We start from the raw sequence: 26,088 nt of genomic DNA on the forward strand, positions 1-26,088 counted from the left end.
GAAGAGTTTACAGTAATAGAATATTATAATAACCTTGTGCTGAGACATAGAAAAGCTTAGACAAAACAAGGATATTCTTAGAAAATCATAACACAACTGCCAGAAGAAGAAATAGAAAACCTGAATAATCCATTAACCTTATAAATCATTTTAAAAATTGAGTTGACAGTTAAAAATCTTTACACAAAGGAAACACAAATCCCAAATGGTTTTATAGGTGATATCTACCAAACCAAGAAGAACAAGACATTCCAATATTAAGCTCTTTGAAGGAATAGAAGAATAGAAAGTACATGCAACTTAATTCTGTGAAGTTAGTATAATTGATATCCAGAATGTAGGTATCATTGTGGAGGATAGTCCCAGCAAGAATTTCATGCCAGTGTTTCAGACAGACATAGATATAAAATTACTAAATTAAATATAAGCAAACTAAATCCTAGCCGTTTCTAAGAAAAGATAAAATAAGTAGACCTACTTTGATTTGTTCTAGGGTGGGTTAGCTTAAAAATATAGAAATATAACTTAACACATGAATAGACTGAAGAAAAACATGAATGTCTTAAATATAGGAAAAGCTTTTGATTAAATTAAATATTGAACAAGCTTCAAGGTAGAAGTTTTCCAAGATGGTTGGAGGAGTAGGAGACCTAAATTTTGTCCCAGGAATTCAGTTAGCTAGCTATCAAATCATTCTGAATACCTGTGAACTCAACCAGAGATCTAACAAAAGAATAGATGCAACTCTATAAGTAGAAAAGCAATCAGTTTCTGCAAAGTAGTAAGTGCAGAGAAGTGATTCTAAGGCGCTATTTGGGAAGATGAAATGCGTGTGGGGATGGTGGGGGAGCCTCTGTAAACCAGCACCGGTAAGTGACACAGCCCTGGAGCCCCAAATCAGAACTTTTAAAAGTTGCTCCAGTGAGGGACATCACTACCTTAAAGGAGCTCAGGTGGCAAAGCATGGTGGAATCCTAGGTGGGACATCCTAGGTGGAATCCTCTGGATCCCTGGAGTCACAGGAAGACCACCGGTGCCTGAGTGCAGCAGACTTCCCAGGCGTCAGAGGAGGGCAGCTGGCTGCAATCATCATGCCCAGAAGTGGGGTTATGGGGATACCATAAACTGTGAACCACAGCATGGTTAGGCAACCACTCCCTGAGCAAGGGCCCAGCAAGCACCAGAACCCCCGCAAAACCCACCTCCCTCCTTTGGGAGGAGCGGGAGGAGTGGTGCAGGTGGGTGCCATAGGAGTCTGCAGAGTTTGGAGACTCCAGACAGTCACTGAGATAGAAATGCCCAGTCACAGGCTAGGTAAGCTAAAGTGTGGACAGAGACCAGGGAGATAGGAGTGATTGCCTACTTTTCTCAGAGGGCACACTGAGTAGTTGGGAGTACAGGCTTTCAGCTCTGGGGCAGAGATTGGGAGGCTGCACTTTCATTTTCATCCTCTAAAGTGATGTGGAAAACCTTTAGGAAATTAAAGCCACATAGAGCAACCTGGAGCCATTTACTTAGTCTGGTCCCTTGGCAAGGGCAGTGCCAGGCAAGTTCTGTCCCAGGCAAAGACACCTTGAGAATCAGAGTAACAGGTCCCTACCCAGAAGATTAGCAAAACATCCAGCTAAGATCAAGTTTAAGCAGATCACATAGAACTGCAAAACTCCAGCGCTAGGGGAAAAGAGTATATAGAATTCATGTTTTTTTTCTCATGATGTAGTCTTTCCATTTCAGTTTTTTTTTCCTCTTTCCTTTTCAACCAGTTTCTTACTTTATCAACTGTTTCTTTTAAACATACAATATGTTATTTGTTTCACAGGTACAGGTCTGTGATTCAGCAGTCTTACACAATTTATAGTACTCGTCATTCAAGTCCAGAAAGCACAGAGAGTCACCCAAAAATCAGTAAAAATAGATCAACATCTTAACATATAATAGTGAAGCTTGCAAATCTCAGAGACAAAGAGAAAAAGTCCTGAAAGCAGTTCAGGACAACCTTTACCTTAACCTACAATGGTAGAAACTTTAGATTGGCAACCAACCTATCCATGGAGACCTGGCAGGCTAGAAAGGACTGGCATGATATATTCAGGGTCCTAAATGAGAAAAAGATACAGCCAAGAATACTTTATCCAGCCAGGATGTCATTCAAAATAGGAGGAGAGAGAAAAAGCTTCCAAGACAAATAGCAATTAAAAGAATTTGTGATCACTAAACCACGCCTGCAAGAAATATTAAAGGGGATCCTCTAAGTGAAGAGAGAGCCAAAAGTAACATAGACCAGAAAGGAATAGAGACAATATACAGAAACAGTGACTTTACAGGGAATACAGTGGCACTAAATTTGTATCTGTCAGTAGTTACTCTGGTAGATGGGCTAAATGCCCCAATCAAAAGACAGGGTATCAGATTGGATAAATAGGCAAGACCCATCCATATGCTGTCTGCAGGAGATGCATTTTAGACCCAAAGCACCTCCAGAATGATAGTGAGGGGGTGGAGAGCATTTATCATGCTAATGGACATCAAGAGAAGGCTAGGGTAGCAATCCTTATATCATACAAATTGGATTTTAAACCAAGATTGTAATAAGAGATGAGGAAAAACCATTATAATTAAAGGGTCTGTCCAACAAGAAGATCTAAAAATTATAAATAATGATTCCCCATTATATAAACCAATTAATACCAAAACTAAAGAAATACTTTGATACTATTACAATAATAGTAGAGGACTTTAATACCCCACTCACTGCAGTGGACAAATCATCTAAGCAGAAAATCAGCCAGGAAACAGGGGCTTTGAATGGCACACTGGACCAGGTGGACTTCACAGATATATTCAGAGCATTCCATCCTAAAGCAACAGAATACACATTCACCTTGAGTGCACATAGAACATTCTCCAGAATATGGGTCACAACTGATACCAAAAGATTGGAGTCATTCCCTGTGTATTTTCAAACCACAGTGCTTTGAAACTTGAACTCATTCACAAGAGGGAATTTGGAAAGAACTCAAATACATAGAGGCTAAAGAGCATCCTATTAAAAATGAATGGGTCAACCAGGAAATTAAAGAAGAATTTAAAAAATTATGGAATTATTTTTAAAAAAAGGAAAGAAATGAAAATGAAAGCACAACTGTTCAAAATGAAACACAACAGTTCAAAATCTTTGGGATGCCACAAAAGCAGTCCTAAGAGGCAAGTATATAGAAATACAAGCCTTTCTCAAGAAACAAGAAAGGTCTCAAACATACAACCTAAGCTTACACCTAAAGGAGCTGGAGAAAGAGCAGCGCATTAAGCCTAAACCCAGTAGAAGAGAATTAATAAAGGCTAGAGAAAAAAAAAATAAGTGAATTAGAAATTAGAAACCAAAGAGTGGTAGAACAGATCAACAAAACTAGGAGTTGATTCTTTGAAAGAATAAGTGAGACTGATAATCTCCTGGCCAGACTTACCAAAATGAAAAGATAAAGGACCCAAATAAAATCTTGAATGAAGAAGGAGAGATCACAACTAACACCAAAGAAATAAAACAATTATAAGAACATATCATGAGCAACCATATGCCAACAAATTAAGCAATCTGGAAGACATGGATGCATTTCCAGAAATATATAAACTACCAAAACTGAAGCAAGAAGTAGAAAACCTGAACAGATGCATAGTCAGGAAGGAAATTGAAGTAGTAATCAAAAATCTCCTCTAACAAGAGTCCAGGACCAGATGGCTTCCTAAGGGAATTCTACCAAACATTTAAAGAGGAATTAATACCTATTCTTCTGAAGCTGTTTCAGAAAATAGCAATGGAAGGAAAACTTCCAGATTCTGTGAGGCCAGCATTACCTTGTTCCTTAAACCAGACCACAGCAAAAAGGAGAATTATAGACCAATATCTCTGATGAAAAATTCTCACCAATATACTAGCCAGTAGGATCCAGCAGTACATTAAAAGGATTATTCACCACGACCAAGTGGGATTTATTGATGGGCTGCAAGGGTGGATTAGCATCCACAAATCAGTCAGTGTGATACATCACATAAATATAAGAAAGGACAAGAACCATATGATCTTCTTAATAGATTACACCTGATCAAAACTCTTCACAGTGTAGGGATAGAAGGAACATATATCAATATCATAAAAGCCATATACAGAAAGCACACAGAGAATATCATTCTCAATGGAGAAAAACTGACAGCTTTTCCCCTAAGGTCAGGAACATGGCAGGGATGTCCACTTTCACCACTGTTGATCAACACAGTACTTGAAGTCCTAGCCTCAAAAATCAGACAATAAAAAGACATAAAAGGCATTTAGTGGCAGAGAAGAAGTCAAACTCACAATCTTCGCAGGTGACATGATACTCTATGTGGAAAACTCAAAAGACTCCACCCTAAAATTGCTAGAACTCATTTAGGAATTCAGCAAAATGGCAGGATATAAAATCAGTGCACAGAAATCAGTTGCATTTCTATATACTAACAATGAGCCAGAAGAAAGAGAATTTAAGGAGTCGATCCCATTTACAGATGGACCAGAAACTTTAAGATTACTGGAAATAAACCTACCCAAAGAGGCAAAGGATCTGTACTCAGAAGAATATAGAACACTCATGAGAGAAATTGAGAAAGACACAAAGAAATGGAAAAACATTCCATGCTCATAGAGTAGAAGAACATATATTGTTGTTAAAACGTCTATGCTACCTAGAGCAATCTATACAGTCAATGAAATTGCTATCAAAATACCATCAACTTTTTTCACAGAGCTGGAATAAATAATCCTAAAATTTGTATGGAACCAGAAAAGACCCTGATTAGCCAAAGGAATTGTTGACAAAAGAAAACCAAAGCTGGTGGCATCATAATCCTGGAGTTAAGCTCTATTACAAAGGTATAATCATTAAGACAGTATGATACTGGCACAAAAATGGACACCTAGATCAGTGGAACAGAATAAGAACCCAGAAAAGGACACTCAGCTCTATCGTCAACTGATCTTTGACAAAGCAGTAGAGAACATCCAGTGGGAAAAAGACAAGTCTCTTCAACAAATGGTGTTGGGAAAATTGGACAGCCATATGTCAGAGGAATGAAACTGGACCATTTCCTTATACCATACACAAAAATAGACTTAAAATGGATGAACAATCTCGATGTGAGACAGGAATCCATCAAAATCCTAGAGGAGAACACAGACAGCATCCTCTGTGACTTTGGTCCAGCAATTTCTTGCTAGATAGGAGTCCAAAGACAAGGGAAACAGGCAAAAATCGACTATTGGGACTTCATTAAGATAAAAAGCTTTCGCACAGCAAAGGAAACAGTTGACAAAGCCAAAAGATAGCCCTCTGAATGGGTGTAGATATTTGCAAATGTCTTATCAGATAAAGGGCTAGTGTCCAGGATCTATAAAGAACTTAGTCAAACTCAGCACACAAAGAACAGATAATCTGATCAATAAATGGGCAGAAGACATGAACAGACACTTCTGTAAAGAAGACATCCATATGGCCAACTGACACACAAAAAAGTGCTCCACGTCACTCGGCATCAGGGAAATAAAAATAAAAACCCACAGTTAGATACCACCTCACACAGATCAGAATGGCTAAAATGAACAAGTCAGGAAATTACAGATGTTGGTGAGGATGTGGAGAAAAGGGAACCCTCTTATACTGTTGGTGGGAATGCAAGCTGGTGCAGCCACTCTGGAAAACAGAGTGGAGGTTCCTTAAAAAGTTGAAAATTGAGCTATCCTGTAACCCAGCAATAGCACTAGTAGGTATCTACCCCAAGGATCCAAATGTAGTGATCTGAAGGGGCACCTGCACTGCAGTGTTTTATAGCAGCAGTGTTCTCAATAGCTAAAATGTGGAAAGAGCCCCATTGCCAATCGACAGATGCATGGTATATATATATGTGGTGTATATATATATATATATATATATATATATATGGTATATATATACATCAGAATACTACTCAGGCATCAAAAATTGAAATCTTGCCATTTGGAATGACATGGATGGATCTAAATGGTATGCTAAGTGAAATAAGTCAGTCAGAGAAAGACAACTACCATATGATCTCACTGATATGCAGAATTTAAGAAACAAAACAGGGGATTATAGGAGAAGGGAGGGAAAAATAAGATGAAATCAGAGAGGGAGACAAACCGTAAGAAAGCTTTAATCATAGGTTTTCTGATGGGGGAGGGTAACTGGGTGGTAGACATTAAGAAGGGGATGTGAAGTAATGAGCACTAGGTATTATAGAAGACTGATGAATCACCAAACTCTACCTTTGAGACTAATAATATACTCTGTTAATTAATTTAAACTTTAAAAATGTAGAACAAGAAAAAATTTATATGAACAAATACCATCATCTTACAGTCAAACAAAGTCTGTCAGTACTTGTTTGTTGGTCATGATGTGAATTAATGGAATTACTGCTGATGGCAGTGTAAGTTGTAAAGACTTACGAAAATAATATGGTATGATTTTCTAGAGCTCAAAAATCTACTTGCCACTATGTAGAATTGTTTTTTTGTTTTTGTTTTTGTTTTTGTAATAGCAAAAACAAAAAGCCCCAAACAATTCAAATAACCTTTGACAGGAAAATGAGTAATTATATTATGGGTTTAATATTTGATGAGATACTACTCAATAGTGAAAACTAACTTCAGCTATTTCCAACAGCATGGATGAATCTTAACAAGGGTCTTGAAGAGAAAGCAAATCACAAAAGAATACATATGACCTCTGTTTGAAATAACCTGGAAAAAAAAAAGCAAATGAAAAATACAATTTTTAAGGACAAATATACAATATAGTGAAATACTGAAAACAGGGAAATGATGTACTTAAAATGTAGGATGGTGGTAACCTCTGAGAAGAAACGATAAGGGAACTCCTGGGTACCTTAAGCATTATTGGTAATATTCTAGTTATTTTGGTTGTGGAGCACCTGTTTTTTTAACACACCTTAAATATTTTTGTATGAATCAAGTTTCTATTATAAACAAAAACTAAGGGTTCTCACTGAATAATAAATCTTTTTGGGTACTCTTATTCTTACATAAGTGTAGTTTTTCAGAATTCTGGTAGAATTGGATCAGCGTTGTATATGGCTGGCTTTGTGTTTACACTTAGAAATTTCTCTAGATAGTTTGATGTCATAGATTGGTATTATCATTAATTAGGAGCTTTTTCGTTTCTAGGATGAATCCGAATTTAGAGACAAACTCACTCCAATTACCATTTTTATGGAGTACGGGTTGGATTACAGAACAGCTGCTGATGCGACAGGCTTGCAACCCATTCTTAACCAGTTCACTCCCGCCAACGTTAGTCGACAGGTACTATACTATCTCCACTTGTCGCTAATTTTATACTTTAATTTTTTTTAAGTCTTAAACTTCATCTTTTTAAATACCATAGGGGATTACTGTTTTTGATAAACAAATTTCATATCTATGTTTTCTTAGCTTTACATTTTAATTGTAAAAAATAGTATATGTGTACACATATGCAACCTCTTACATCTCTGTCATTTAATTAATTCATGTATTTTGTTTCATTCCAGGTAAATTGACAGTTAAGATCTGTGTCATGTAATTTTATTCTCTTCTGCATATCCCTTGTGACTTAGAAGAGGAATCTTTTCATTATTTTCCCCCTTTAAATCATTTTCTCTCTTCTTTTTGTCTGTGCCTGGGCTTGAAGCTTTTTGACTATTAGCAATAGATGAGGAATGGCTTCTTCTTTTTCTTCTTTCTTCTTTTAAAAATTTTTAGATTCATTCATTTCATATTCTGCCCAGCCTCTTCTGCTACTTCCCACTATTTCTTTCTTTTGGATTTTCCATACTGCTCTAGCCTCCAGATCTAAAGGGAGAAAATACAGGTTTTTTTGTTTATTTCACCCGTCCTGGATTAGTTAATTTCAATGCTTCTAGTCCCTTTTCCTTCATCTCCTTCCAAATGGCCATGAATATGCTGGACTCATTTTGTCCAGTTTCCGTTCCTTTTGGTGTGCCCATCAGAATTGCTTCCATGTGCCCATAGCTCCTTATTCTTTTACACTCTGCAGCCATATTTCCATGATGTTGACAGTGGCATAGTCTGCAACAAGAAATTCTGAAAGGGAAATTTGCTTTTCCCAAGATCATGCAACTTAGCTAGCAGCAGCAGGTTCATGCTGAATCCTCATTTCTTTTCTTCTTTTTTTTCCGAATCTTCATTTCTTTACTGTACTTTCTCTTCTGTATAGCACTTCATTCCAGAATCATAACAACTTAATTTGAGATAGAACTAAAATGTTCCAGCTAATTGTATTATATGCTGTGAGTGTTTTTCTTCTTTTTCATTCTTGACTAGCTACACTGACCTATTTAAAAATAAGCAGCCATGGGGCTCCTGGGCGGCTGTCGTTTGAGCATCCGACTCTTGATTTCAGCTAAGTCATGATCTCAGGGTCCTGGGATCAAGCTCTGTATTGGGCTCTGCGCTCAGTGGGAAGTCTGCTTGAGGATTCTTTCTCTGTCTCTCTCTCTTTCCCTAAAATAAATACATCTTTTTAAAAAAGCAGCCATGATATTTTTTACATTCAGGTATGCAAACAAGTTGATGAGTGTATATAAATATATGTGTGTTTATGTATATTCACATATACCTACATGTATATTGATATATATATTGATTTACACTGCATATGTGTCCTACCTTGGTATATTTTCATGCAGAAACAATAAAATGCTTTTTTCTAGGCCCATATTCTGCTTGACTGTGGTGAAGACAATGTCTGCAAACCCAAATTGGAAGTTTCTGTAGATAGGTAAGTTTTGCTCCAAACAGTAAACAGTAGAACAAGAAATTTCAATGGAAGAACACACTTTTCTGTTGAAAACAATAGTATATTTTAATGTGAACTAGTTATAAAGGAGGATAATTCATGATTTTCTGTAGCAGTAAAACTATCAGTATTGAACTTTGAAAAAATAAGCACTGTTTTCGCTGCTTGCCTAGGTTGACAAATCTATTTCCATACAGGATGAGCAGTGTTACAAAGTAATATCTCTTAAAGATATATTTCATTGTAGATACCCTGTTAACCACAGGAATCTGTTTAGTATTTTATGGTATATAAATTTTAAAGAATATTTTGAGAATCGTGACAGTGATTAATTCAGCTTTTAGAAAAAAATTCAGGGAATTAATAAGTACCTACAAAGAGATACAAAATTACTTCGATAGATATGACTGGTAGTGATATATTAGTGGCATTAATTCTTTTTTTCATGAAAGAAGCATTGGATTTGCATTCAGTGTGCTATTTCCAGTTTTCTTTTGAGCCATGAAATAGGCTTAAAATATCTTGAGACACTGTTGAACATGTCAGTGCTATATATTTCTTTTGTTTCTTTGAACAGCTAAGCTCTCCCCGTGCAGTTTTTTTTCATTGTCTAGATTTGTATTAACTTGTAGTGATCAAAAGAAGATTTATATTGGGGACGACAATCCTCTGACATTGATTGTTAAGGCTCAGAATCAAGGAGAAGGTGCCTATGAAGCTGAGCTCATCGTTAACATCCCCCCGCAGGCTGATTTCATCGGGGTTGTCCGCAATAGTGAAGTAAGCACACTGCCTGTTTAAAAATTGAAACACACCCATAGATCTCATTAACATTAATGAGTTATTCCCCTATTTAGTGTAGTACAAGCTTAGCCATTCTACTTAAGGCTAAATTGCTAGGCAGTAGAGTGCCTGTCTTATATAATTCCTTTCAAGCCTAATACTTTGCATAATGCATTGATGGGACTTTTTAGAATTGCTAGCTAAGTGCCTGAAACAAGGTCAGATAGATAAAGTGTCTTAGCCTGTCCATCAAATAATTTGTTAGGGGTAATAAGGTTATGTATCTAATCCTCTAGGGATCTTTTAGAAATACCTTTATACAGTTGTACACAATTGCAGTTGTACACAATTCTGGCTTCTCCCATACCCACTCCCCATTTGCTCAAATGGATGGATATATTTTTAAAATAAGAAACTTAACTATGCAACTGCATGATGTTGTCTAGGAATTTTATAGTGTGTTTTTTTGGGGTCATTAATTTATTTTCCTTTCAATCCCCCCCCCCCCGCCTTTTTTGGCTGTCAAAGGCCTTAGCAAGACTTTCCTGTGCATTTAAGACAGAAAACCAAACCCGCCAGGTGGTATGTGATCTTGGAAACCCAATGAAGGCTGGAACTCAAGTAAGATATTTTAACTAAATGGATTTTTTTTTCTTTTAAAGAAAAAAGTATATTTTTCTGTGGGTTTTTCCACAGAAATTTTTTAAATAAATATTTCAGAATGTCTCTGTAAATTGGTTTTAATTTAGAATGTAACGATTATCAGAGTTTGATTATAACTGAGAAAATATAATAATGGATTGCACTATTACACTGTATTCAATAAGCAGTGTTTACACTGCCTTCATTTTACTAAATGGATTGAAAACATGGGTTAAACTAAGGACCAAAATTGTAACTCTGATATTTTTACCAAATGATTTAATGAATCCTTAAAGCCATTCTGACAGATACCAAGACTCTCATTATTGTGATAGAATTATCTCATGAATTTGAAACTTTATCATCGTCCCAAAAGAATCAAAGAGCATCTTAGTTGGATCAGGCTCCCCTTGAAGTGGAGAAGGGAGCCCAAGAGTTTGAGAAAATGCACTCAATGGGTCTGCTTCTGAAATGCTCTAAAAAGTGAACAAACATGTAGCTGGAGAACTCTTAGGATCAAGGAAAAATGGGAGTATATTTCATCTTACTTTTTTTCTTGCTACTTTTTCTGTAAGATTTAATTATAGTACAAAGACTTTGGTAATCTGAAGATCTGTTTATCTTTCCTGTTAGATGATTATTTAAAGGTACAGACTTGGCAGCTAATAGTAGATAAGCCTTAGAGATATAATGCACAGCATAGTGAATATAAATAATCAACCTTGTGGTGCCTGTGGCTCAGTCAGTTAAGTGTCTGACTATTGGTTTAAGCTCACGTCATGATCTCAGGGTCATGAGATCGAGCCCTGCATCCAGTGTAGATAATTTCAAGTTATTTCAAGTGGCTCAGTCCAGGCTTTATAAAGTGAGAGGTGGTTTGATGAAGTCCCCCCAGAAGTTCCATTTTTGTGTATCATAAATAATCCCCAAGAAGCCTGCTTTCTCTTACCCTGTTAGCTCAGTTCTTTTTTTTAAAGATTTTATTTATTTATTTGACAGAGACAGTGAGAGAGGGAATACAAGCAAAGGGAGTGGGAGAGGGAGAAGCAGGCTTCCTGCTGAGCAGGGAGCCTGACATGGGGCTCGATCCCAGGACCCTGGGATCATGACTTAAGTGGAAGGCAGACTCAACAACTGAGCCACTCAGGCGTCCCAGGTATTTTCTTTAAGAACAATGTTCCCCTGCAGGAATTAGGATGATTATTGTTAGTGGAGTTGTGATAGGCATAGCGAAGTTCTGGCTCTAACCCTACCTCTCAAGCCTTGTGTAAGCCAGGTTCTCCCCCTTTTTAATAATATCTGTTCATTCTTCCTTTCTGCTCCATTAACACAAGTTCAGTTGTTAATTTCCTGTCACCAAATCAGTGTGCAGAATTGCCGTACTGTCACTGAATCAACAGATACACACTTTTGCATTTTTTATAAAGTTAATATTAGGTATTATTATGAGTAGATAAAATTATGTTAATAATTGTTAAGTAGGTTCCTTTATGATTGGCCCATGTATCTTAAATAAAAGAGATTCAATAGAAGATCAGATTTAATTATCTCTGTTAGAGTGTTTTCGGTTTTATTATAAGCTCAGAAAAACCCTATTTTGGAACAACCCTTTATATTTGGACATTGGAATTTAAATTTCACTGATTAGACATTGTTTTAATTAATATAGTGCTATCTCTTCCTCCCTCTTCAGCTACTGGCTGGTCTTCGTTTCAGTGTGCACCAGCAATCAGAGATGGATACTTCTGTGAAATTCGATTTACAGATCCAAAGGTATGGAAACTTTTTTCAGTTTTTAATAACTACTGAGGAAATGTTACTTGTTATAAACATATTATGTAATATATTCTGAATGTTATGGAATAGAGTAGACTGAAATTTCAGTACTTGACTATATCATTTTTATTATTATTATTTTTATTTTTAAATTTTATTTTAAAAATTTCACTTATAATGTTTTCAAGGTTGATTATCATTTTTCAAAATAAAATAGTATTTATTGTTTTGTATAAATACATTAATGTCATAAATACTAAAAATACGGAAAATCTAGAAACAAATAGAAAACAATAATTACTCATAAATACCCCTGTGAACATTTTGTTATATATCATATTATATCAGTTTCTTTTACAGAATAAGATTCTTGAACACGTTTCTATATGTTTAATCATTTTCCTTATTGGTGGACATTTAAGTTGCCTCCAGTTTTGTTTTTTTTTTTTTTTCTAAGATTTTATTGATTTTGAGAGAGAGAGAACAAGCAAGCGGGCAGACGGGCAAAGGGAGAGAAAGAATCTCAAGCAGGGGGTACCTGGGTGGCTCAGTGAGTTAAAGCCTCTGCCTTTGGCTCAGGTCATGATCCCAGAGTCCTGGGATAGAGTCCCATATCGGGCTCTGCTCAGCGGGGAGCCTGCTTCCCTTCCTCTCTCTCTGCCTGCCTCTCTGCTTACTTGTGATCTCTGTTTGTCAAATAAATAAATAAAATCTTTAAAAAAAAAAAAAAAAGAATCTCAAGCAGACTCTGTGCTGAGCATGGAGCGCCAAACACGGGCTCCATCCCATGACCGTGAGATCAAGACCTGAGATGAAATTGAGAGTTGGATACTTAAGGCACCCAGGCACCCCTGCCTCTAATTTTTTTTTCAAACTGTGATGAACATCTTTGTAGAAAATATGTTTTTCATTTTTTATTATGCAATTTTAAAAATCAATATTTCTATCCTAAGAATAATTTGAGTTTTGAGCTTGTAAAACCAAAGTAAAAGAAGTAAAATTTGATCATTTTGGAATTAAATGCCAATGAAAATCATTTTTAGTAGTTTTTTCCTTTCTTTGTTGCTTTTAATTTGTTCATTTTTCATTTCACTGCATTTGCCTCTGTAGGTCTTTGATGATGATCATGCTTAGTTCAGGCCTAAATGTGTATTTTTTTCTTTTTCAGCTCCAATCTCTTTGACAAAGTAAGCCCAGTTGTTTCTTACAGAGTTGACCTCGCTGTCTTAGCTGCTGTTGAGATAAGAGGGTCAGTATGATGACTGAGTTGAGTGTCTCATTCTTGTGAGATTTAAATTGCTTTAAAATGCAATTACTTTTTAAAAGCAACCGTTGAGGCTCAGTAGCTTCTTGCGGGAAGTATCCCTCCAAGTTTCATGGTAGTTTTACTAGCGCTATAGCTTCTGTAGAAATAAGGTCCTAGGTGTATTCCAAAGCCCCAAATATTTATTTGGTAACCTCTGGAAATAAACCAGATATGGCAACAGCAGGCACAAAATAAGTGTGTTGAACTTTTATGGGACTTCATTTGTCAATTCACCTATTACATTAGATTCAGTAATGAGTACCTTGTGTGTAGGTATGTGTGGGTGTTCACAGATACATACAGCTTTTTTTCTTTTAAATATGTATATTTTTAATTGGTAATGATTTGATTCATTTGAATAGAGTTTCAAGTCCTGATCATATCTTTCTTCCAATTCCAAACTGGGAGCATAAGGAGAACCCTGAGAATGAAGAAGATGTTGGGCCAGTTGTTCAGCACATCTATGAGGTTTGCCATTGTTAGCTTTAACTGATACATGGTAGAGAGCCTTTAAAGAGAACAGATAGGCTACTTATAAAAAACCAAATCTGCACAATGATTATATAAACTGCATTGTTTAAGGATGTATCAGAACTTTCTTTGAATTGTTTCCCTATTCAGAAGTTCCTTTTTTAAAGACAAATAGCTTCAAGTGGTTAAAGAATGCAGTTTATACAAATTGTTGTCTAAAACCAGTTACTTCTACTTGAATAAAAGCAATAGGTCATCATTGAGTATTTTCATATGGACGTTTTGCAGTTCTAACTAAAAATTAAAAGTGCCTGTAGCAGATCATCAGAATTTTCTTCCTACAGAAAGAAAATTTTCTATGCCATCTTTCATTTGAAAACTTTTTCATATTTTCCTCTTGTTACATATTTTCATCCTGACATATACCGCCCTATCGTAGAGACAAATGCTGAGTTTGATCTCCTTTGGCCAGTAATGATCATGTTGTAATGTCAGAGTAACTTTGGAACCTCTGCTGTAATTCAGCTAAAATTGGTGTAGGGGGAGGATTAAGGAATAGATTTTTGCTCAAAGGATTTGCATTTTCTTTGCCCCATCAGTTGAGAAACAACGGTCCAAGTTCATTCAGCAAGGCAATGCTGAATCTTCAGTGGCCTTACAAGTATAACAATAATACTTTGTTATACATCCTTCAATATGAAATTGATGGGCCAATGAACTGCACTTCAGATATGGAGATCAACCCTTTGAGAATTAAGGTAATGTGCTTAATAGCAACTTTTTATTATGATGATATTTAATGCTTTTTCTTTCTAGATCTATGAGAGCAATGTATGAAATAAAATATTTATTTATTTTTGAAGATTTTATTTATTTATTCGAGAATGAGAGAGAGATGAGCAGAGGGGAGGGGTAGAGGGAGAAGCAGTCTCCCTGCAAAGCAGGGATCCCGATGCAGAACTTCGATCCCAAGACCCCTGGAATCATGGCTAGAGCGGAGGGTAGACACTTAACCGACTGAGCCACCCAGGTGCCCAAAATAAAACAATTATTTTAATAACACAAACCCATTCTACAAAAATACTTTACTTCATAACCAGTACACTAAGGATTAAATTGTTTATTTGTATAACAAATAAGGATTAATTCCTTACTCTGAGAAGTCCTATTGAATCATTTATTTATGGAGAGATCCAGTTTGACTTTCGTTCCATTGCATTGTGGTTTATCCACATATGATATTGCGACGGGGTGTTTTGTCGTTCAAATTTTTGTCTGTGGAAAAAGATCTAACATTTTACTTAACCCTGCTCTTTTGACTTCCGTGTCTTGGAAAAATGTCATTTTGTGGAATTCTGTACTTTTGGACATAGTCCTCTCCATCCTAGCACATGTATTTGGATAAGAAGCTATTGCCCAACTTGGACTAAGGAAAGCTAAGAAAACAGAACAAGAGGCTCTTTGGAAATGATATATATTCATGATTAACACTTACCACAGTTGTGCACGGTGAAATTTCAGGCTGTTCCCTTGTGTTTTATCCGTGTCTCCCCTAGCTGTGCAAGGGAAGAAGAAAATCATAGGTAGGCAGAGGTAACTTTCCATATATTAAGGACTCTCTGTGCTTACTTTCTACCATATACTAAGTGATAAATTTGTCCTAACACGTTTTCAGCCACCGTGTTTTAATCACATATAATGGTTTATGCCAAACATCAATGGAAAAATGTTTTCCACTGTTATATATCACCAGTTTCTCTGTAACCCTAGATCTCAAATTCACAAACCGAAAAGAATGACACAGTTCCTGGGCAAGGGGACCGGAACCATCTCATCACCAAGCGGGATCTCACCCTCAGTGAAGGAGATGTTCACACTTTGGTAAGCACCATTTCAACAACAAGTACTTTAAACATTTAAAAATATGTGATTATAGAACCAATGCCAAAGAACATTTCAGAAATAACAACAGCTGTGCTTAGAAGAACCACATATATTTTTATACTATTCATTCCTCTTATTTTCCTGTTCCTAGTCAAATTAATGCCAGATTTTCTTCAAATGATCTATCTTTGTAGATGGTAATAAAAGTATTTTATATTCCAACTTATTTTTCTAGCTGTACTCCAACTGATCTCTTTCCTGACCTCATCCTAATCTTGGAGGCTTTAGTGCAGTATTGGGAGAAAAACCCAGGAGTCCTCAACAAAAATGAATTACAAGAATAATTAGCATTATGATCAACTTTTGTTGAGTCCGTCTGTGTAAGGAATACAATGTTATAATATGGCTTATCATTTACGTTTTTGAAATTTAACAGATCTGCAAACCATCAGCTAGTGGGGAATCCAGTATCGTGTTTATATTCATTAGCAAACACCAATTACCTTCTTGTCACCACATTCCATAGGTCTTCTTAGTTTTCATCTGCCTCAACTCTCAGTGACTTTTGGCCCTGTTTGTCACTTCCTCTCTTGTGCCATCACTCCTCATTCACTTCTGAGACACAGCTCTCTTGGCTCTTCGCCTGTCAACAACTAGCAGTTTCTTGTTCTTCACTTCCAGACCTTTAATTCTATAGTATTCCAGGGCTCACATCTCAGATTTCTTACCTACTCCACGTACATTCATTCATTAGATCTCTGCCTTCCAATACTATAGACACCAGGAACATTTCAAGTAGCCACATGTGGCTCTTGCTTTGGGAGGCAGAGATATCTTCATACTGGTGATTTCCATGATTATAGGAAGCTCTGATCAGACAGTGCTATACTAGAGGATGTTACTCACTCTCATGGCTATAAATACTGTCTCTGTGTGGATGACTTCCATTATCCAACTGCCTACTGGAACTCCTCTTAAATATTTATTAGTAATCTTAAATTTAATCCCAAGAATGTACCCCTGAGTTTTCCTGACTCTGCTCTTTCTATAGTGTTCCACATCTTAGTAATCCATTGTCAAAACCTGGGAATTGTGATTGATTCCTGTTTTTCTCTCAGATCTCACATCCTATATATTAGCAAATGCTATCAATACCTACTTTCAGATTACCCTTCTCAGCAGCTATACCACTGTTATAGCCTTACCCAGGCTACCTTCCCCTCTCACTTCGATTATTGCCAGACTTCTAGTTGGACTCCATATTTGTCTTTTTCCCCCATTACCGTTTATTTGCCAAATAGGAACCATAGTGATTTTTTTAAATGGTGAAGAGGTCATGTTAATCCAGTGCCTTCCCATATAAGTCAGAGAGGAAGCCAGAGCATGTAAAGCTTTTAAGCCCAACAAGATCTAGGCCCTTAGAACTTGCTGGCTGCGTTTTCTCTCCTTACTCTGCTCCTCATATTTTGGCTACCTTAGTTTTTCATTGAATAGACATCCCCAAACATGTTTCTGCATCCAGGATTTGAAAATTTTTCTCCCATCTGCCTGGAATGCTCTTTAGGGGGAATGCTCTTTGTCTAGATAAAACCGTGGCTTATGTTCCCATCTCCTTCCAGTGTCCTTAAATGGCAGATTATGACAGGACTTCCCTCACCAACCCATGTGAAATAGAAATTACTTTTAACCCCCACCCCACTTTTCATTCTGTACGTTATCCTCCTATAGAACTACATTTTTAAAAAATTGAGATAAAACTTACATGATATAAAATTCACCATTTTGACCAATTTACAGTATGCAATTGAGTGATTTTTAGTATATTCGTGACATTGTGCAACCAGCACCATTATCTAATTCCAGAACATTTTCATTGCTTCAAAGAGAAATACTGTACCCATTACATAGTCACTACCCATTCTTCCAGAACTGTTACCAGTTCCGGCAACCACCGGTTTGCTTTCTGTCTCTAAGGATTTGTCTGTTCTGGACATTTCATATACGTGAAATCATATGATATGTAATCTTACGTGTTTGGCTTCTTTGACTCAGTTTAATTTTTTAAGGTTCACCATGTTATAGCATATAGTAGTACTTCAGTCATTTTTTATGGCTGAATAATACTCCATTCTGCGGATATATGACATTTTGTCTGTCTGTTCATTGGTTGACGAATATTAAGATTGTTTCTTTCTACTTTTTATTTACTTTCAATAGTGCCATTATGAGCATTCGTGTACATGTTTTTGTGTGTATATGTTTTCAGTTCTCTTGGAAATAAACATAGGAGTGCATTTGGTGAACTCTATTTAACTTTTGAGAGACAACAAACTTTTCCAAAGTGGTTGCACCATTTTTATTCTCAACCAGCAATTCCATTTTTCCACATTCGCTATCACTTGCTCTTTCCTTAAAAAAAATTGTTTTTTATTTTGTTTTATGGTCATCCTTGTCAGTGTGAGGTAGTGTCTCATTGTGGCTTTATTTGTATTTCCTTAATGACTAATGATGTTTAGCATCTTTTGAGTTGTAGGTTTTCTTTTAAGAAATGTCTTTTCAAATTCTCTGCCCATTTCTGTTTGTTTGTTTATTTAAATTTATTTATTTTAGAGCATAGGGGGAGGAGCAGTTGGAGAGGGGAAAAAGTATCCCAGGCAGACTGACTCAACACTGAGCACGGAGCCCAACACAGGGCTCCATGCCATGACCCCGAGATCATGACCTGAGCTGAAACAAAGAGTCAGTTACTTATCCAGCTGGGCCACCCAGGCACCTCATTTTGCCCATTTTTAAATTGGGTTGTTTGCCTTTGTTGTTAAGTCATAAAAAGTTCTTTATATATTCTAGATACTTCTCTTTTCAGAACTATTATTGCACATATTTTTTCCTATTTTGTAAGTTGTCTTGTCACTTTCTTGATAGTATCCCTTTGATGCAAAAAGTTTTCTAATTTGAAGATGTTCAGATTTGTCAAACTTTTTTCTTCTTTTGTTGCTTCTGCTTTTGCTGTCCCAGTTAAGAAACCATTGCCTAACCTGAGATCCTGAATATGTACACCTAAGTTTTTTGTTTTTTTAAATTTCATACTTCTGAGTCTTATTTTGATCTATACATGTATCTTTATGCAAGTACCAAATTGTTTTGATTATTTTAGCTCTGTAGTTAGTTTTGAAATTGAGAAGTATGAGTCCTTGAACATTTTCTTCTTTTTCAAGATTGTTTTAGCTATGGGGGGGGTTCTTTGGAATTCCATATGAATTTTAGGATCAGCTTGATCATTTCTACAGAAAAGGTAGTTGGAGTTTTGGTAGCAGTTTTGTTGGATCTGTAACAGTTTAGGAGTGTTTTCATCTTAATAATAGTAAGTCTAACAGTTCTTGAACATGAGGTATCTTTCCATTTATTTAGGTCTTCTTTAATTTCTTTAAAAAATATTTTGTACTAGTAAGTGTATGCAAGTCTTGCACTTTCTTGGTTAAAATACTTCTATGTATTTTATTCTTTTGGGATGCTCTTTTTTAAATAGAATTGTTTTCTTAATTTCATCTTCAGAATTTTCATTATTGGTATATAGAAATACAAGTTATTTCTATATTAGTCTTGCATTCTGTACCTTTTCTGTACTTGTTTATTAGCTCTAATAGTTTCATTGTGGATTTTTAGTGTTTTTGTATATAAGATCCTGTCATCTATGAACAGATAGCTTTACTTCTTCCTTTCCAATTTCGGTACCTTTTATTTAATTTAATTTTTTTCTTGCTTAATTGTACTGGCTAGGGCCTTCTGGACAATTTGAATAAGAGTGTCATGCGTGGGCACTGTTGTCTTGTTTCTGATCTTAGGGGGAAAGCGTTTTTCTTTCGCCATTAAGTGTGGTGTTAGCTACCAGCTTCTCACAGATGCCCTCTCCTGGGTCGTGGAAACTTAGTTATTCCTTGTCATTGACTAGTGGTACTACTTACTAGATAGCATTGTTGTGTAATTATGCATGTGACAGGTCTAATGCAGTTTGACCAGCATATGCAAGGTGGTCATTATTTCTTATCTTTGACTGCCTGCCTTCCAGTTATTGATAAAAACACTGAATGTAAACATCAGCATGCCACTTGATTTCTATGGGTCTGACATGGCATAGCTGTTAAGATTCATTCTGCTTCTTTTCTTTTCCATAGGCATAGAATGATCTGATTTTTATGCTCTGGGTTTACCTAAGAATATTAATTTCTAGAAGAATTTAATGGCCATAAAAATGGCCATAAAAATACATCTTTTAATATTATAGATCTTATCTTTATATAACAAATCACATTAAAACCATTCCCTTTATTTTTATTTTAGTATTTTTTTTAAGTAGGCTCCATGCCCAGTTTGGAGCCCAACATGGGGCTTGACCTCAGAACCCTGAGATGAAGACCTGAGCTGAGACTGAGTCAGACACCTAACCAACTAAGCCACCCAGGCGCCCCTAAAACAAAAAGCATTCCTAGACTCCACTATTAGCCTATCATTTTAAATATTATTCTTATAAGGCAAAACAATCTGGATCATCTCTTTATTCCTCACATAAAACAACATTACTTTTCTTGTAAGTGAAGAATTTGTTTTGGCAGGGTTGTGGAGTTGCTGAGTGCCTGAAGATTGTCTGCCAGGTTGGACGACTAGACAGAGGAAAGAGTGCCATCCTGTATGTAAAGTCCCTGCTCTGGACTGAGACCTTTATGAATGTAAGTAGGCAGATAACAGCCTTCAGCAGTCTATCCATTTTCTCCAAGACATGAAAAAGGCCTCACATCTTGGAAATCATTTCATTATCATTTCCATACAGAAAGAAAACCAGAATCATTCATACTCTCTGAAGTCATCTGCTTCTTTTAACGTCATTGAATTCCCTTATAAGAACCTTCCAATTGAGGATATCTTCAACTCCACATTAGTAAGTCATTGATTTGGGGAAATGGAATAACTGTACTCAGTTCAATGCCGTAGATTTTTATTTTATTTTATTTTAAATAATGACACCCAAACTATTGTAAAAGTTACCTGGTAGGCTTGTAACCTAGTTAAATATTATTTTACTCCCTCACCCCAGAATTATTAAAGGTAGATGTTTTTACTTTAGCATCCCTATGTAAGAGATTTCATGGGGAATTTTTCCCCATGAAGTTAGAAAGTTGGAAATTAACTATAAAAGGTGAAGATGAAAGATTTTAAAGATCTATAATTTGAGGATTAAAAATGGGACCAATACATCAAAGCTGGATATTCAGTTCTTTAAAATTTTTTAAAAGTCACTTCAGAGGTTCCTTGAAGTTAACCTGCTGTTGGGAATTTTATGTTGCGTATGTGCCTGCTTCAGTACCAAATACATAATCACAGATTATCATATACAAGAAAAGAAAATGTGAATGCCATTAAAACAAAATGTAATAAGCATTCAGACATTTGTTGAGTGGTTTAGTGAACTATGTTTAAAACTCAAAACCTTTGCCCCCCCAACAGGTTACCACTAATGTCACCTGGGGCGTTCAGCCCGCACCCATGCCTGTGCCTGTGTGGGTGATCATTTTAGCAGTGCTCGCAGGATTGCTGTTACTGGCTGTTTTGGTATTTGTAATGTACAGGGTAAGTAATGGACTTGGGAAGAGCAGCAGGGAGGAGAAGCAGAAGAAAAGGGTACGGGAGGGAGGGAAAGGAGGAAGAATAGAAGAAGGGAAGGAAGAAAGGGAACTTTAATGCTGCATGATGAGCACCATATATTTGAAGGGAGAAAAGTTGTATGAGGTGCTGCTCGAATTTTCTTGGTGATAATACAGTCACTTAATACTTTGAATTTTCTTCACTGATGTGGTGGTAATGTTCGTTTTTCTTCACCTAACAGATGGGCTTTTTTAAACGTGTTCGGCCACCTCAAGAAGAACAGGAAAGGGAACAGCTTCAACCTCATGAAAATGGTGAAGGAAACTCAGAAACTTAACTGTGATTTTTAAGTTATGCTACATCCTGACCCATTAGAATCACTGACTTCCTTACAGGTTTCAGTTTCTTTTGCAAAGATTAAAATCCCAAGACTGTACTGCTGATGGTGCCCATGGGTGTTAACCACAAAACAAGAGCAATATTTGTCAACCTTTTTGTAATAATTAAGTTCAGATGTACGTGTAATACACACCCACTGACTTGTGTTTTTAGGTATTTAAATAATAAAATTTCAAGTGATAGTTCTTCAATGTACATAAGACAGGTAGTGCCTGAGTTACCACTTTATATAAAATAGTACCTCCTACAATTATTGTTTCTGATTTTGTATGTTGATTTGTGGTTTGTTATTGCTTTTGTTGTTTTAAAGCAATCCATATTTGGACCTTAGGATCCACATCTTTTGTACAGGAATTTATTGTTAATATACATTACACTACAGTTGAGTTTTTAAGCTACTAACTTTATAACTGCATGAACTTGGATTTTAACATTACCTATGTAGTAGAACTTAAAAAAAAAAAAAAAGAAAAAAAAGCATGGTCCATCCAAATTCTTTGCTGTAATAGTAAAGATACAGTATTTTTAATATAAAAATTGGGTACATGCTATTACATTTTAATTTTTGTTTAATCCACAGTCCATTTCCTTACATTTTAATTTGTATGTTTAGGTTCTCTTTCAAATCCTTTAAGCTAACCTGTACTAAAAATTCTATGATCAGAAATGCCTCTTTTGTGTAATAGTTTAATTTCCTCTCATCATCTTCATGCTTAAAGCCATATGCAGTTGGGAATCGTTTCCAAAGTACATGTATTCCATTGTATTAGTCCAGCTATTTACAATACAAAGAAAAGCATTTAAATTAAAAGACTGTAGTTCTTTGGTAAAGTTGCTTATTTGTAGTATGCTCTTAGAGCAAGGATTTTTAGTTGACATTAATTTATTTTCTTCCTATATATGTATTCTTCCTTATATTTCCAAAACTTTACTGAGAATGGGCTAAGATCAGTGAGGAATCTTTACAAATTACAGGAACCTGCATCCAGCCTCCCAACCCCACAAGAAATGCTTGGAATTGAAATTCCTAACGTAGCTTGCTGGTGTGCTTTAGAAATAGCATGATGCTACTTATATGGGTATTACCTTAGTTTCGACAAAGTATCATGTGGAAAACCAGTCTCAGCTATCAAAATAACTATAAAAGTTACTTTTATAAGCAATTCAGGTTACTGGGAACCTTTTAAAACTTTTGTAGTTTTATTAACATAAATTACTTTTTTAGGATTTTTTATATAAAAATTGCACAGGTGGCACGTTGTCGTTTTATATGCCTGTAAGATGATGATTCTTCTGGAGGAATATGTGATTTATTCACAGTTCCTCAAGGTCTGGGAATGACTCCTAATTGTACCTATTTTTGTGCAATTACATCATGTTATTCTTTAGAAATTGAGAGTTTAATAGGTTTTTAACTGCTGTCCTCATTAGGCAATGATAAATATTTCCCTCAAATAATTGAATATTTTTCTGTTTTAAAAATAATTGAAATTTATCTTGCCATATCTTGTGTTCTAATTCCTTACACAAGTGGCTAAGCTAGAATGTATTCATAAAACAGAGGAACACGTGTTATATATGTTAGAACATGCTAAGACCCTGTATTTCGCTTTAATGAATCTCAAAATTAATAGGTTTGTAGTATAGATTTTATTAGTAGCTTAAAAGATCTTAGTCATATGCAATAAGTATTTTTACTACCAATGAGTCTAAAGTTTTTTAAGAAGAAAACCTTTTATTCCAGGGTCTGCCACCGAACAGTCACTAAGTTAACAACTTTCACTACCTGTTTTCCCACCTAATAGTAGTCATCCTTGAAAGTATATGTTGAATAAAATTCACTCTTTTAAAAAAACTTAACTGTTCACTTTTGCATGTTCTGTTCCTTTTATGACCTCTATCTCCAGGTATAATCTTGTATGGGAGACTGAAGGATGTTATTATTGGAAGCATGATGTTTTAAGTTCCCTTTTATGAAATGTAGTTTTAAGCAGTAGTATTTTCTTTTAAAAAATGAAAATGCATATCTCTACAAAAATGTGGTAGAAGAATGATTTGGAAGCTTACTCTTTGAGAAAATATTTGGGAAATTGTTGGGATTCTTTTTACCCTGAAGCAGCATGTGAATGTATTTGGTTAAAATGTCGGACAATAGTTCTATGAAAACTTTTAATTTTCAAACATTTTAAATGCTACTATTTATGATTTATTGAGAATTAAAATCCATTTTGAGTGTAAAATTTTAATGATCTGATCTGTTTTAAAAAACGTAAGTGAGATAGGGAGTATTTATAGCATTTAATATTGGTAAGAACTTGATTCTGTTGTCAATTTCTTATGTAAGCATTTATTTCAGAATTGATATTTTGAGAAACATTTGTGTGAGGGATATTCTTTCTTTTTTTCCCCTTTACCTTTCTCTTATGATGAATTATTATTTTATTATGATGATGACTGTTATTATGATATAGGTCTTCATAATTCTGAAGGATAAAACAATTAAAACTTTAGTGCCACAATTTTACCTATGTTTTGAAACTACTACTTCATAGTAAATTCTCATCAATACTTCATATAACAAGAAAATTGAAGTATTAGTAAAAGAGACTGTACTTATACTGACTTCCTTAAGAGGGCTGTGAAAGACTTGTGATAGTTAATGATGACCCCAAGAGAGATTTCAGTGGCAAAAGTACAGTATATACTAGATCAGCTGCTTTATATAAGGCAAACAGACTGTAAGTTGATAGACACTTTTTTGTTGAAAAACACAGTGCCAAGCTTGGAGAAGAAGAATAATTGGAATTTTTGAAATACATGTGTATAACCATTGCCAATCTTAATGTTACTTTGTATGTTCTCTTGGATAGTTTGTATATGTGGTAGTTTGGCAAATAAAAAAATGTGGAATTCAGAAATTGAATATAGGATCAAAAATGGCAAATAAAATAACTTAATACTCAGTGTTTTGGAGACAAGCCCTTTTAATTTGTTGATATGCTAGTTTGGACAATGAACCCCAGGCATATATGCTTGTATTTCTTTGTAATTTCTTGATATGTAATGAGCTTCTTGGGAGAGGTACCAAATCCTTGATGTTCGTTGTCATTGTTCTCAAGTGCAATATAACAATGTAACCAAACCTAGATAATTTTCAGAGTCATTGTTAATTTAGTAAACCTAATCTAAACAGACTTAAATTTATTAGAATTTTGGTTAGTAGGAAGGAGGGATTCTGCTATGGATATACAAATAAAGTTATTTACCCCTAAAAGATACCTTCTACATTTTATTTCAGGTTGGACATGACCTATTCCCTACTAGTTTTGAAACACTTTGAAATATCTTAAACTAACTTAGAACTGTATATCAAATTAATTTGCTACCTAATAACATAGTAATTTTCTTTTTTTAGCTTCTCTTATGATCACCCACATTGGGTGAGACATAAAACGCGTGTCTTCTAAAACTTGTCATTGCTGACTTGATTTTGTTAAAACCGGTACAGTGTTTTACTTAGTTTCCAATTTGTAACATGTGTCTGTTGAATAAACTTGAGCATATGGTGCCACTTTTGTGTATATTTTCCTTTGTGATCACAGTTTTGTTTTTTAATCACATGAGCCAGCAATAATAGACTAAGAGGATGACCTCAAAGAGGTGCCTCTTTGAAAGTCTGAATTCCTTATGAGTGTTATTTATTTGAAAAAGGGTAACACAAAAAGAGCAAAATGAACCTAAGTTTAAAAAACACCAATTACAAATCACAGAATTTTAAATTTTAAAATTGAAAAGGGGTTTCCATTTCCAATAATGGCAAGGTAGCTTTTATCAGATAAAAATGATAAGTGATGAACAAAAGAAGGGGGGAGAAAACCTTTTTGAAAACACTGAAGTTAGTAAAAGCAGCTTGACAGAAACTGGAGTGGATTTGATTATTAAAGAGGGGAACCACCTTTCTTCCTGGAAGTTACTTTCTGTTGTTGGATAGAATACAAGCAGAAAAGGGTCCTTATTTTCCTGGAATGATGGGACTGCCATCATGGATAAAAGTTGAGGAAAGAAAGGAGCCGCATTGTGGGAGGGAGGAATGTTTTCCCCTCAAATCCTTTTCTGACCCTTTCCATGACCCTGCTTTAGTGAGACTCCAAGGGGCCCAAAAGGAAAACAGCAGATGGAAGTTTGGAAGAGCTGAACAGTTAATTCAGCTACTGTCTACTGTAGGAGAAATGAGATTGGCGAAATTGGAGACTGGAGTGAGAAGAGCTTGGAAGCATCCAGTCTTTCCATCGAAACCTTGGAGGATCTATGCCCTAGGAATAA

At 35.5% G+C, this 26,088-nt stretch overlaps 1 protein-coding gene across 1 annotated transcript in view; it reads left to right on the forward strand.

Annotated features, from left to right (window-relative positions):
• Positions 1 to 25,336, forward strand: part of ITGAV (integrin subunit alpha V) — a 103,174-nt gene extending 77,838 nt beyond the window's left edge. Inside the window, exons 18-30 of the mRNA XM_059394306.1 lie at positions 7,235 to 7,372; positions 8,782 to 8,849; positions 9,500 to 9,647; positions 10,179 to 10,271; positions 11,986 to 12,065; positions 13,237 to 13,317; positions 13,737 to 13,842; positions 14,445 to 14,603; positions 15,616 to 15,726; positions 20,340 to 20,453; positions 20,555 to 20,662; positions 21,229 to 21,351; positions 21,608 to 25,336. Of these exons, the coding sequence (XP_059250289.1) occupies positions 7,235 to 7,372; positions 8,782 to 8,849; positions 9,500 to 9,647; positions 10,179 to 10,271; positions 11,986 to 12,065; positions 13,237 to 13,317; positions 13,737 to 13,842; positions 14,445 to 14,603; positions 15,616 to 15,726; positions 20,340 to 20,453; positions 20,555 to 20,662; positions 21,229 to 21,351; positions 21,608 to 21,703 (1,425 nt within the window). The 3' untranslated portion in view covers positions 21,704 to 25,336. The remainder of the gene's footprint in view (positions 1 to 7,234; positions 7,373 to 8,781; positions 8,850 to 9,499; positions 9,648 to 10,178; positions 10,272 to 11,985; positions 12,066 to 13,236; positions 13,318 to 13,736; positions 13,843 to 14,444; positions 14,604 to 15,615; positions 15,727 to 20,339; positions 20,454 to 20,554; positions 20,663 to 21,228; positions 21,352 to 21,607) is intronic.
• Positions 25,337 to 26,088: the final 752 nt, after the last annotated feature.

This window comes from Mustela nigripes, chromosome 3 (genome assembly GCF_022355385.1).
Source record: "Mustela nigripes isolate SB6536 chromosome 3, MUSNIG.SB6536, whole genome shotgun sequence".
NCBI classification, from domain to species: domain Eukaryota; kingdom Metazoa; phylum Chordata; class Mammalia; order Carnivora; family Mustelidae; genus Mustela; species Mustela nigripes.